The 13,982-nt window shown below is 46.4% G+C and overlaps 1 protein-coding gene across 2 annotated transcripts in view; it reads left to right on the top strand.

Annotated features, from left to right (window-relative positions):
* Nucleotides 1-753: 753 nt before the first annotated feature.
* The window catches only part of LOC142579590 (cell adhesion molecule Dscam2-like), a 237,618-nt gene continuing 224,389 nt past the window's right edge, over nt 754-13,982 (top strand). For both annotated transcript variants that reach the window (XM_075689965.1, XM_075689964.1), the window contains exon 1: nt 754-1,467. In XM_075689965.1, the coding sequence (XP_075546080.1) occupies nt 1,341-1,467 (127 nt within the window). In that variant the 5' untranslated portion in view covers nt 754-1,340. The remainder of the gene's footprint in view (nt 1,468-13,982) is intronic.

Here is a 13,982-nt window from a genome sequence, read left to right as displayed (position 1 = left end):
ACAGGCGTCCATGGGCAGGCACGTCTTCTTAGTAAAAGCCCTGGCAATCCTGACCATTGCTTCCATTTCTGTTTTATTCACGATGAGACATTTACAGTTTCAATTTCCTGCCAGAATTACGTTATTTAATACAGGCCACATATTGAATGCAAGTCAAAGCAACAAACAAACTGTACAGAAATGCTGTGAAACCAAGCTGATATTCGCGTGGCAGTCGTCGTAGCCGCTTATTTCTTGACAGTAGCCCTTATAGATCTTCGAAATCGCGGAAATAAATTATACAAAATGGATTAATGTAAATCAATAAAAAATGAATCATCGCTGTGCCACAAGGAAGGTAAAGCCAAAGGGGGATCCTTCAATATTAACGAGCTTGCGTCCGGCTTCGAGGACACAGAGACCTCAAAAAAGCAGCCGTACACTGACCCGCTCACCAAAATCAAGGGTATGCGGGGAAAAAAAAGAATATATATATGGATATATAGCCCACAGAAAAGGGGATGGCGTACAGCCTTCGTGCGTTCTTTACTCGAGTTTCACCGCTTCTGTTGCGACCGACAGAAGAGAAAGGCAGTGGAGCCCTGCAGGGAAGAACGAAGCGTGGGAAAAAAGGGAGGAAACAAGAAGGTAAACGAGGGAGAGAAGCAGTTCGGCGCATGCGCTCGCCCCCTCTTCCAAGCCCGGTGGTCGGAGTTGCGCGCGGCTGCCGCTCCGTGGCTCCACCGCGTTCAGTCGCGAGCGTGCCTTGGCGCGATGGGCACAGCCGGGGAGTTACTGTCGCGACGGCGCCGCGCTGGCCGCGAGGTCCTTCACGCCTGCGGTGTTTCCCACGCTGGTGACAGCAGTGTCGTCACCTGTGCTGCCTCGGAACTGCGTCTCACGGAGCCATGATCCGGCAGCGTTTTTTCGTGTATAACTGCATTCCATTTCGATTAAATTTGCGTGGACTACCGCCAGCAGGGTCGCGTCGAGAAAGCACGTGCCACCTCTGATTTCGGATCGTCGTGATTGTAGTCCCTCCATGGTCACTCTCGGCTCTTGCGATGGTCACCGGTTAGTGGAGTGTACTGCGAGTGTATGGGACGCCATGAGTTAGACACGATATCATCCCGTGGTGAAACGTGGTTTCGGACGACTGGATCCGTTGTGCAACAGCGACATTTTTGCAGGTACTTGGAGCGTCTCGCAGATGCGTGGAACGCCGCTAGCACGAAAGTCTTGCACGTGCACAAAGTGGCGCAGTTGCCAGTGACTACCGGACGCATCTGCAAGCCTCTGTGTCTGTAGATCAGCCTTTGCGGTCTTCGAGCGTCGCCGCGTCTGTGTGTCGCGACTGGTCAATGATGGCAACTTTGCAATCGCGCCACCGTCCGGCGTGGACGTCCTGCCCTATTAGCTGTTTAAACTTCGTCGGAGTATGGACGGTGTTGGTTTCCCTGCTCAGCAGGAGCGTGAACGGACAACACGGTAAGTATAGACGGCTTTGCGAGCGCACCTCTTTTGTTAACTTCATCCACCTCACGATTATGTAGCGTTACAATGCTGCTGGAGTGTTGTCGGACATCGCTGTTATTTATTCTAGCTAAAGAAAGCCAAGCCTCCGCGATGAAACCCACACATAGAGAAGAAAGTGAGTCATACTTTAGACTACGGAATATATTTTTCAAGTGCTTCTCTACGGTAATAGCAGCGAAACCTATCAGTGGTTTAGCATAAATGAGAACGAAGAAGGGAAGCACACACCAAACAATACCAGGAAAATTTATGTTTTTATTGACAAACGTAGTAATTTCCCTCAGGTATGATTAGACGGTTGCATCGTTACACTACACTCTTGGTGTGTTATGAGTAATACGAGTGTAATGGACACACCTGACGGCAGCGCGATTAAGCGTATATAGTGTCTACCAAGACCCCAATTTATGACGACAGCGCCGTGTTTAATGTAAAGGCCTTCAGCGTAATTCTAGTTTAGATATTTTGTAGTCATTGTTACTTAACAGAATAACTGTTCTCTGTTAATCACTACTATCTGCATGTATATGCTTTTAAACAACCATTAAAAAATACATGCATTATTTCATTAGATATCAGTCCAGTCCTTAAGTACCTCGCTCATGAATATTTTCATCCATAATGTGAAGCCTCAAATGGCTTGCGTGTCTATTGTCGTTAAACTTCCGCCTGTATTTGTAGTGGTAGACATGCGAAGCTGCAACGCTCAATGTCTGTATGAAGGAACCAAGCTCCGCGTAGTGTGGTGATATCCTTTAAACGTGAAAGCTTGAAACAGTGTGGCCCTATTAGCTCTTCAGTGCGGTTGCATATTGAAACTAGGATAGGTATACAAGACATATTCTATATCATATAGAAAGAAGTGGAAAAGAAACTATTGTAATAACCAGAAACTTGCACTATTCTCCCGTGCAATCGGCGTGGTGGTTTAGACCGCATTTGTCTGATATCGTTGCCAAGTGCGGATTCGTGTTCTTTAAACTGAGAGAATGGGAACACATTTAGAATAGGTCGCCTCTAATATTTTTCGATGTATTTCTTGGTTGCCGCTGTCTACTGAGAAGAATGCAAAGTCAGAATACAGCTTATGGTTAAAGCTGTTGAGAAGTTTTACAAATTGAAATCTAGACAAATAAGAAGAAAACCTACTTCGAAACTTCCCGTGAGGCATTTTGTTAGTTTTCAGTTTCCCCTGTGGAGAAGCACGAATGTTTACTTAGCACCAACGACTTTTCAGTTAAGTTTTACAAGCAGGCGCCTTTTTTGCAGTTTTGCATTGGTACTTTCAAATCCGTTGTTTGCAGCTTTGCGGGACGTGGAGAAGCGAAACGCACGTTTAAAAGCCCGTCATCGGCAAGAAGGCTCATTTGTCCTCGCTTAGCGTCAGAAAATACAAACCTCAAATTCCTTTTCGAGCTAATGCGTAAGCCAAGAGATCCCAGGGACCAAAAAGCCTTTGCAGGAAACATACAATCAGCGGCAAATACACACACGCGCACAAAAAAAAAAGGTTCTGAAATGCTGGTGAAGCCGGAAGAAGTCGTTATTTTGTAGCTATTACTTTTTTGCGACTTATTTCATGGAGATTTAGTGCAATACAAAATATCAGTCAAGGCATAGTGGTCAGGAGAGGGCAATTTTTCGCTTTTTCTTTACTTAGATTAGTTTGCTTTTTCGTTTGCGAAACTAATGTCGGCGCCTCTTCGCGCTTTTGAAGCGCAACTTCGATAGAATTGCAACGAGGTGACATCAATGTACGCGATTGAATATTGCGTATTACGTTTTTATTCTTGTAAAGAAGTTTTGGCGTTGCCAAGCTTTTGCGACATTTTCACTACGTTGTCTAGGAAACAACGGGCGGAGTTTGCATTTTCGCGATGTTTCAGTATTTGAAGGAATGGGGAGGGCATTACAGAGTGATGTCCTCCTTGCACTAGCTCGTAAGTGTAATGCCGTGGCTCTACGTATTCATTGAAGCGCAGGTTCCTGTTTACCTGTTTTGCGCAATGGGAGCAGGGGGCAATCGAAATTAGTGCATAAATTCGCTGCTAACTGTGCAGTTTCTTGCATAGGCATGGAAGCAAAAGATGCTTGAAGTGAACACTGGTGCGTGGTGATTGCACATGAGCATTGCTAGCATGTCCATATAATGTGCGCAGAACTGCAATTCTAGCGTGAAAACGTGCACACGGCTATTTGCACATGCAGGACGGTTAACGTTTGACATCATTTAAACGGCGGTTACATTAAACTATACCATGGCCTTGTGCTTGCGTTTCGAAATTAAAACACATGTTAATAATGATCCCAAGCAAAAGCACTTTGCTTGTTTTATTGCGACGCATATTTGAACGTAGGGCTTTTCGAAGAGCCGTTATCTGTCACTCGGACCAGAGTGGTTCCATCTTCCGTTCGTACTTTCGCATCCTACGGCGGCTAATGACAATCAGCTGCAGGGTCGGCAACTTATTCATGGATTTTATCTCACATCTCAGAAGCAATCGGTATTAGGGTAAATATTCTGCCACAGACACATGCTGCAACACATCTCAAACATTAAGCCCTGTAGTATACGGAAAGCCTTTATTTCCTTTGACAGGGCAGTTCTGGTAGAACTCCGTGAATACTTCTTTTTTCTCTACTTAGAACTCTTATACCTTTACCATCAGGATTCACAAATGTTAGCGCTACTCGTGTCCAAATGATATACTTGTATGCTTTCACTAACTTGAGAGAATCCGGGCGGAAACTGCACGGCCACGTTTAAATGCGCGCTGTCTTACGTAGCTTTAAGGCCTTTCGTGAAGTTCTCTGAAATAGATGGCATCTGCAAGTGTCCGTTGCACCGTCTCCCTTGTCGCTAATACAATGCTGGAGGTCGGCTTCTTTGTGAGAAAACATAAAACACTCTTGATTCGTCGTTCATATAACACATAACATCGTCTTCGTCGTTCGCTTCACCGAAATTTATCTTGTACTGCAACGAAAATTTAAAGAACTGCCTCGTCACCCTGCTGTTGCCTTATCGCTAGGAGGACACGCCTTGCCTTAATTTACTGCGCAAGCTCCGTACGCGGCAGTCTATCTGGGAGAGCATACGATCATACTAGCGCATCCCCCGCAGTGGTAAAGTGGCCTGCGAAGCTTCACGTGATCGCCTGCAGAGCACAGAATCAGCACCTCACCTTCAGCTTCATAGTGAGGTAACTTACAGCACGTGTACACGTGCTCGTGGGTAGCGGGATGCCAAGAATGTGCGTGCACCATGCCTCTGTGAAGACGAATTTGGGTGACTGCGCGGTGACAGCTGATTTAGCTTTATGTTACTCAGCGGCAGGAGTTCAACACTAATTTCAAGTCCTTGTAAGAAAATTACAAAGGTTCCACGTCTGGATGGGGTCCGGTATATCCGGGCTGAAAAGGTACGAGGTTTTGCGTGCCAAAACCACGATTTGATTATGAGGCGCGCCGTAGTGGCGGCCTCCGGAAATTTGGGCCACGTGGGGTTCTTTAACGCGCACCTAAATCTAAGCACCACGGGTGTTTTCGCATTTCGCCCCCATCGAAATGCGGCCGCCACGGCCGTGATTCGATCCCGCGGCATTGTGCTTAGCAGCCGAACACCATAGCTACTAAGCAACCAAGACGGGTGTCTGGGCTGATACAGTCACTTTTAGAAATTTCCAACTAGCTTTCTTAACGGCAAAAGTGCGCATGCAATGGCGGAAAAGCATGGGGAGGTTCCGTTGCCGCTCCGGAGATGGCGCTACGGCCGCGCTGGCAGCCACCTCGCGAAAACGCCGTATAGCCCCTTTCAGCGATGCACATAGCTTGTACTATATTTTAAGTTAGCGACAGTTAACAGTTCAGTCGCAAGGAAAATACAAATATGGTTCCGTCTTCGCCGTTCCACATGAAAACGCCTTTACATTAAAAAGGATTCCCAACTGACGCAAAATCCGAATGCACGACTCTTTGCACATTTTTTGTCGCTTAAGATGTTCTTCACCAGTTGTGAAGCAGTGGTACTATTGGGGCTTGCATGCGTAGCCATCCGAAATATCGAGAGATTGATTTATACATACGAGTAATTTCATTATACGTTGCCACAGTAATGGCGATTTTGAAGTAAGCAAAGTGTATGTTTTCGGGCAAGAATAAGTACTTCGACATTTACAGCTCTATTTGACCAGTACACCTTCCCACATATGAATAGGAGCCCTTGCTGATGCACATTGTTATTTCAGTGCTTTATTGCAAAGCTGAAACTAATGTTTCAGATAAGAAGATCGCAGAGCGACGTGTCTCATTAAGAGAAACAGCGTAGTTCGTTAACCTGGAGGCAGTACAAAAAAGAAGTAATGCCATAATGCAGTTAATGCCATAGAAGTAATGCCATAATGCCAAGAAGTAATGCCATAATACTGTTACAGAATTTGGGTAAATTTCTTAGTCTGCTTCCAGCATTCGATCCCGTAGGTGAAGCACAGAAAGCAGCATCTGCCATGTACCATGACTGGATTATTGCGATGTACCGCTAAATATTACGCGCAGGACAAAATTGCCAGACTTCGTAACTGCGCGCAATATGAAAAGTCAGAAAATGCTTGTGTGGAACGATCTTCATTCCTTTGACGCCAGGTTTGAGCATTCTTCTCTCTGTCGTCCCATTTTTGAAGCATTTTGGAAAAGCACTTAATCGATCACAACACGAACCAGGCTTGCGGAGAAAAAGGAAAGTAATTTAATCATCCCTTCATTCAAGAGGAACGTCGTTAACCGTTTCTACATTCACATTCATTTCCTCGGCAGTACCGGAAGTGCTTATCGCTTTAATCTCATCCCTATCCTCAAGAAACATTCCATTGCTATATTCCAAGTGCAACGTGAACGCAGCACCTGTACGCAGTTCCCGTATTGCCAGGCACAACCTGTATACGCTACGTCATTCTGACCCCCATTCTTGAATGGCGTGTAATCAGCGTGCCTTCCGCATAAGTCAGACCGTCGTTTCGGAGAGAAGCTTGTTCGTTCGGACTCGATATTCTTATGCAAGTCAGTTTATAGTGAGCGATTTACTTCAGTTTTTTTTTATTTTAAATTGAAGCGATATCTTTCTTTCGCTCATATTTGCGGTCATCCTCGTTGCTTTCTCCTACATTTTTTGCCCGTCAACACCGATAAGCACAGCAGTGTGTACACGTATTTTCTATATGTCCAACTTGAACAATCCTAATTTGTGTGCACAGCCTCTAATGTAAACCCGCCGCGATGGCTTGGCAGTAACGATGTTGCGCTGCTAAGCACGAGCTCGCGCTGTGTAATTCCGACTACGGCGGCCGCATTTAGACAGGGGCGAAATGCAAAAGCGCCCGTGTTCCGTGCATTTGGGGAACGTTAATGATCACCTGGCGCTTACAATTAATCTCTATTCCTCCACTACGGCATGCCTCATAATCAAATTGAGCTTATGGCACGTAAAACCCCGAAAATCAACCTCTGAAGACAAAACAAGCTTTAAAATATTTGCACTCTTACATGTGACTATAGCCTACCCGAAGAAATTTGCCTCTTATCTCTAAACAATGCCGAAGCGCAAGCTATTTTAGACTGCGTAATCTGGTGGGAGAACTTGCGCGTTATTGTCGTCAAAACGGCGTCAGGAATTTGGGCAGTCATGGCTGAATGAAGCCCTAGCATAAGCCAGGTAGTTTACCGACTACATCCACACTAACAGGCTATCTCTTTGATTCTGCACGTGCCTTCATGTAAAGCAAAAGAAATTGGTGCAAATGTGTAGCAGATATATGATTGTCGTACAGGCAACATCCATCTTGCGTCCTGTGCTATTGCTAACCACACTGCGGCTGCTCTTTCGGTTAGTTTCTGCAGTTCCCATTTATTTATAGCGTTTGTAAATTAAGCCCATGGCAACATCAGTTTGACTCATTAATTTTTCAAGAAGTAGTAAGCCTTACGGGCATCTGCAGCGTTCAACGTTCGGTGAAGCTGGAATAGCTGCGACTCATCTAGCTGCGATGTCACTCCCCATCTAACGTTGTTATACCCCCAACACAATGCTAGCGAAATTCTTCCATTTCCTACAGTGATACTTCGCTGCGGCTGATGTATTTCTGCTCAGTTTTAGCCACACAAACGCTATTTTTTTTTACTTAACGTGGCTTTCGATAAAGTGTGCTCCAAATAGCTACAATCGTCTTCACATTCAGCACAAAGGAGCGCTTGCTTCACAGGCACCGACCACGACTGGGACGAAAAAGATTATGCAACACAGTTCCACAACCCGGACGGTGATGGTGCAAATTCGTCAAGAAAAACACGGGAGCTTCAAGCAGAAGTAAGGTGGCATTAACCTTCATTATTGCAATTTGCGGCTTCGAACGGAGAACAAAAGTTTCCGCTATTTTTTTTTTTTGAAGGAGATCTGCAGTTGCTTTTGTTTGTCACAGATGTTTCGTTTTTAGATGCTTGGTTCTATAGTTATTCGTTCTGACAGAACAAAAACAAAAAAAGCTTTACAATAACTCCGGAGGATCTCGCAATGAAATACCCCTAGCAGAGACTACTTATTTAGACCTCACAGACTTTAACATCCCTATTGCCGATTTCTAAAAAGAAATGAGGTTGAAACTATCCCGAAATATTCGTTTATGCTAAGCTCAATACACCTCCTTATCCACAGCAATATATGTACGACTCTTCTCCACTTTTCGTTAGAGAGACGACAGAATTATACTACATTCCCGTTTCTCCCTTGCAATATAAGACACATTCAACTCACTTGTTTTACTGTTTCTCATGGTCGACTTTTTCAGCCTGTGGTTTGCAGACGAATTTACATTCAATCCTGTTTCGAATGAGCACAGACACACACATACACTCACAAAAGAGAGCCAGTCCTTCGTTTGCGATCATAATGAGGCTCGGTGCGACAAACAACTTATTACGACGGATTTGCGCCGGGAAAGCGTCAACGACAATTCAAAGTTAACACTCTCTCAAACCCCTACAAAATAAACTTCTTGTTCTCGAGCACGCGCATTTCTCTCTCTCTCTCTATCTCTCTCCACCCCGTCGACAATAACGGGCCAAACCATCGCAAGGCGCCGCGCTTCCGCCTACGTCTCCCAGAAGACTAATCCTCTCATCTCGACGTTGCCGCCGCCCAAGGGGACATCTTCTCTTTTTGATCCCACTTCGTATGGCACGCAATAGAAGCGAGCCAACACCGAAAGCAAAACTCAATTACGTTTTTTTCTTTTGTCGCGCTTATAACTAGTAGCCCCACGACGCTCCGAGCGCCACCGCTATTATGGTGAATGCGGCGCCTTTCTAAATCTCCCGCCAGTTTGCTTATAGTGCGCTTGAATTTGCGGTGGCTTGGCTCAGCAAATAGGACATTCTAGCAATCCCGTTTTTTTTTTCTCGCATCTTGCTTTCTTTGTCGCTTTTTTTTCCTTTTTCCTGGCTCCCTAAACCTGCTTGGAAAGCAGCTTTCCTTCGCACCCGCTTGTCTAATTGCAGCGATCCATTGCTTACGCAGCTCGCGTCTGCGGCTTTAACCTAAGGCGGGCATTGCCTACGGCAGTGTAATAGAGTCGGCTGCATCGGCGTGGCACAAAGAAGGGACGACAGAAAGAACACTCGGCTCGTAGAATGTTGGAAACCCTCCCTACGACCGTGCACGGCTTCGCTGGCGGGAAACCGTAGTTTTCTAAATCTTGGGGCTTTCGTATCTCTTTGCCACTGTCGCGTCGCAGGGAAACCGAAAACAATAGTGAGATATCTTGATTTTCTCTCGGAAGTTAGTGCTCGTCAAAGTTTTGAGTAGAGGGCAGTGAAAGCCATCGCGAGAGTTTGTCACGGGAAATTGGTCGCGTGAAGATGATTAAGCTTTCATTCAGTACGGCAAGTATGTCAGTTGTTTTGCGTATTTGACAATTATATTCCTGCACATTTTAATATATTGCGCAAGCACATCTTCTCAAAAAAGGTATCCGTGGTTGCTGGTAAACTACAAAGTAAATGGTGCGAGTGTTGCTCAAGGATCCAGCGAATATTCCTCTCAGCAAGTGAATCAATGGGCGAAGGACGTGTGTTACAAAATAATTTACGCATAACTTATTAGTGGCACGAACACCGAGTGATTCTCTTGATATTCTTCCGGTTCACCTCCTGAGATGACCGGGGACAAATTTCAAAATAAATCAGCCAAGAAAAAAACTAGTACAATACAGACGTCATGGCTTTCACTACAGATATGATCAGAGCATAAGTTTAGTTACAATTTGAATTGCTGAAGTGCCTGGAATAATTATAATTATTTAAGATCACTGATTACCGCCCACCAACTCACACAATCGTAGACCTTAGAGACCCGCCACGTGAGCACGACTTTGATAAGATTCCTGAAAACCCGGAAGTAGAAAGCGGTAGAAATGATGTCACTAACGACGTCACGCACAAGAAAGTAGCATGATATTTACCCGGCTAATTATTAGAAAACAGTTGCCTGGCATAGACTGAACATCTGTCTAGCAGAGCGGATGTGACGTCATCCCTTCCTCTGTCGCTTCTCCACTCCCGGCGCTCACCTGCTCGCTCGCTCGCGTGCTCGCAGACTTGCTCGCAACAGCTGTGCGCGCGTGCTTGTTACGTACTCTGACGTCAGTTCCGGAGAGAATGCGTAAAGCTGGAACCGCATGGCGCGTTTTTCGCGAGCGAAAAACGCGACGGGCGGCAAACGACCGCGTTGCCGCCGACGCGCGAGCACCCGTGCGAAAGAAAGGAGCGGCGCTTTCGCGCCGCGTTTTCCGTGTTGCCAGACAACATAACTCTCAACGACATGTATTGTCTCTGTTACCGCATATATAATATGCCCTTAAACTTACAGAACACTACAACAAAAATAATCTGATTGTAATTAGACAGCGACATTTCTTTGCGATGTGTACTTATCAAGCCTAATTACAAGCAGCAATATTGTGTGCGAAACTGCGACTGTGTACCTTCCGCATGCTGAGAAGCCGTTGCTTGTTTACAACTTCACATACACAAAGGAGGGCCGGCCGCTTACTACCGAGCAGAAGAGGCGATTGCTACTATTAAGGGGGATGCTGATACTGAAGCAAGAAAAAATGCGGGTCAGGAGGTACATGTGGGTGCGGCCTGCGTGGTTGAGAAGAGAGCGAGCACCATACACTGGTAATATTATTAGTAAATTGTCTTGCCAGTATTAGCGATGAGACGCGACGCTTCTCCACTTTAGTTATTAGGGCCTCGTTGAAGGTTGCTTTGTTCATTTTAGGTGAACACGATGCGCCAACCAACACGATGCGCGAACGAAATCACGGTAGCACATGTTTTCCTTGACGCGCGCGCCAGTTCTGCCGAGAAAAAAAAAATTCTGTCAAGGAGGTTCCGTCGAGATGCGCAGAGAGCAGGGCCATCTGGTGGCAAAAAAAGAACCAAAATGCCACGTGACCAAATGCCACGTGACTTACCTGAACTCTGATTGGTGGACGCGCCGCGCGACGCGTTTTTTTCTACTCCGAGGAGCAGCACGCGCCGGCGCAATTTCGTGACGGATCATGCTGGGCACGCGTCAAAATGACGCGCGCGTCCCACCATCCGCGCGTCAATCGCGCCTGAAATCGCGCCATGCGGTTAAGGTGTGCTTCGTGCGCCGCTCGCTATGGGGCTATGCCCCGCCAGGTGGCGTGCGCTGCGCTTCTTCTTCGCCCTCCGTCACCCGCATATCGCGCCAGGAGAAAGGCGTTCACTTGCTTAACCTAAAGGACACGAACACCGAGGTGCGCGTGCCATTAACAGACACCAAAGTGAAATCTTAGGGTCGCCTACCAATTCTGCATGAACCAGTCAATATAAAACATAAAGAAATTATAATTTGTGTTTAAGCATAATTTTAGTCGGTTGCTTCTGATACTGAATATTCAAATGTTCGCGAGCTTTCCATTCGCGAAGACACAACATAACAATTATTCTTGGGTGTATAGTTAGAATGATATATAGGTTTGCCAGACACCACAATGAAAAATTATGCGTGGCTGTGCTATCGCAAACACCAGAAACCAGTGGAGCTGGTGCCAGGCCAGTAAAGTAGTTCCAAACCGTACACTTAGCCTAACGTTTGCTGAGCTTCTCCAAGCTCCGCTGGTCTCTGATGTTTGCAATAGCAGAGCCACACACAATTATTTTTTGCACTGCGAGAAAGAAGACCGCTGAAGCGAGCGCGTGGGCTTTTATCCGAGAGAAATGACGTCCTATCACCTGTGCCCCGCCACGCCACTCCTTCTCCCCCGCTAGGCTCCACACACCGTCGCCACGTCGCTATGCTGTGGGATACTATTTTAGAGCGCAGCTCTTTGGCGTCCGTTCCTGGGTTTCGCGTCGGCGTCGTCGTCGGCCTCGTAACCAGCTCCGCCCCCCTTTCATCCCCCCAGCGCTAGCAGCGACCGACTGATACCGCTGGATGCCGCTGACGCCGCTAGAGAGTCAAGATAACGTGACTGCATAGAACACCGTCGCCGCCATGCAGAAAGAGGAGGAAAGGGTCCCCCCCCCCTGTTCTTGTGTGGCGGATAGGGTGCTCTTCAGTTGCCGACGCGCCGGTTATTCGTTGTCCCTGAAACCAACTCCGCAGCTGGGGTTGACTCACTATCGGCGTCAGCGGCATCAGTCAGTCGCTGCTATCTCTTCCCTCCTCCCTTTATCGTGTTGTCCGCTTGCTGCACGCGCTTCTGCACCCATCGTTTGCCGCTGGGTGTACACGCCGCCCCCCTCCCCCTCTTCCTGCGAGTCTCCGGTTGTCAAAGCGCCGGCTCGAACTTAATTCCTTTCTTCGCTCCTCCTCCAATGCAACCCCTGTGCGGTGGCAATCAGAGAGCCAGATCGGTGGCGGCGGATCTGTATATGTGCACCGCCCGAGCCGAAATTGCCGCTGCCGTTCGCCCTGTGCGGTGGCAATCAGAGAGCCAGATCGGTGGCGGCTTGACATAAAGACAAACAGCAATTTCCTAACACTTATGCGGGAGAACATCCCGTTCCTCTCGCTCGTAACGCGTCCCACGGCTGTGACAACCTCGCGAGGCACTTGTATAGATCTCGTCTTTGAGAATCAAGCATTGGTGTACCAAGTCGAACATATATCAGTCTATTTCTCCGACCACAAAGCTTCCTTCATGACCGTCAAGAACTGTTAGTGGAGTCTTTGTTAAAGGAATACGTGTGAAAAATAAAAAAAATTCTGTGATAGCGCATACATGTGTTGCTCGATTTCTTTGCCTCAATCTATCGAAAAGGTGAAACAGCTTATTTGCTGCGCTCAAATTTCGCATTAGGAAGTAACGTAATCGTCGGCAATTTTTTTATACTCTGCTTTCACTCTATCTCAACTCTCTCTCTCCCCCAGTTCGTCGAAGCTGCGGACGGCAAGAGAAACCCAGAGAGGTTCTAACAGCTCCACTGTAAAAGAAAGCGATAGGTGCATGAATGGCCGGCTGGTCAAGCAGGCGTACGTTGAATTTGCCACCCTACGCATGAGCAAGAAGGTTAAGGAAGGAAGGAAGGAAGGAAGGAAGGAAGGAAGGAACACAAGTGATGCAGGCCGTTGTACACAGGTGCAGAATGAAATTTCTGGCTCACTGAGGTCAGTCGACCTCAGGAATGAAATGACGCACATGATATGTAGCTCCATTTCACTGTTATCGGGCTGTAAGCAGAATATAAACCCAAAAGGTTCTTTATGTAGACATTCAAAACCTCTGAGGGATTTAGGAAACCGTGGGAACTAAACACCGATGCCATCAGAAGTACTGGAGAGGAATTTCATTATAACTAAGAAAAACGGAGGAACCTTGATCGCTGCCTGAAAATGTACTAGTAATTGTGTGAGCAATGACTGTATGAAGGCTGTAATTTTCTATGAAGGCGCACGAGTGATGATTCGGAACTTTCACAATGTGGACACGAGCAAATTATGAAGATAAAGATGGTACAGACAAAATCAAAGGAAACCAAGAAGAACGAATGGCAGAAAACAGGTATTCAATAATATCTACAAATTCGCTAATATCTTTAACTAGAAGAAAACCAAATAAAGCGGATCGTACAAATGAATTGCAAATTGAGCTGATGGTCGGAGTACTGAAAAACTGGGAACAAACTAAAAATTTCAAATTTCAAGATTGTTTGGAATAGTGCTGATTGTAGAAAGAGAACGTTGGTGCTGCGGTAATGCTTTCTCTAATGCAACTTATCCCAGATTATCATGTAGAGAGAGCGGGAAAAATCAAGCTTATATAACAAGCAACGCAGATTTCCAATAACAGCATGGGGGAGATAAGTATGGAATCGCAGCAATCTTTAATCACGAATGTTGGTTGACCACAGACGCGCCTTCTGGCCTGATACCAGTGTCCAAGATA

Source organism: Dermacentor variabilis, chromosome 4 (assembly GCF_050947875.1).
Source record: "Dermacentor variabilis isolate Ectoservices chromosome 4, ASM5094787v1, whole genome shotgun sequence".
Taxonomy (NCBI): domain Eukaryota; kingdom Metazoa; phylum Arthropoda; class Arachnida; order Ixodida; family Ixodidae; genus Dermacentor; species Dermacentor variabilis.
This window is presented reverse-complemented; position numbering and strand designations above follow the sequence as displayed.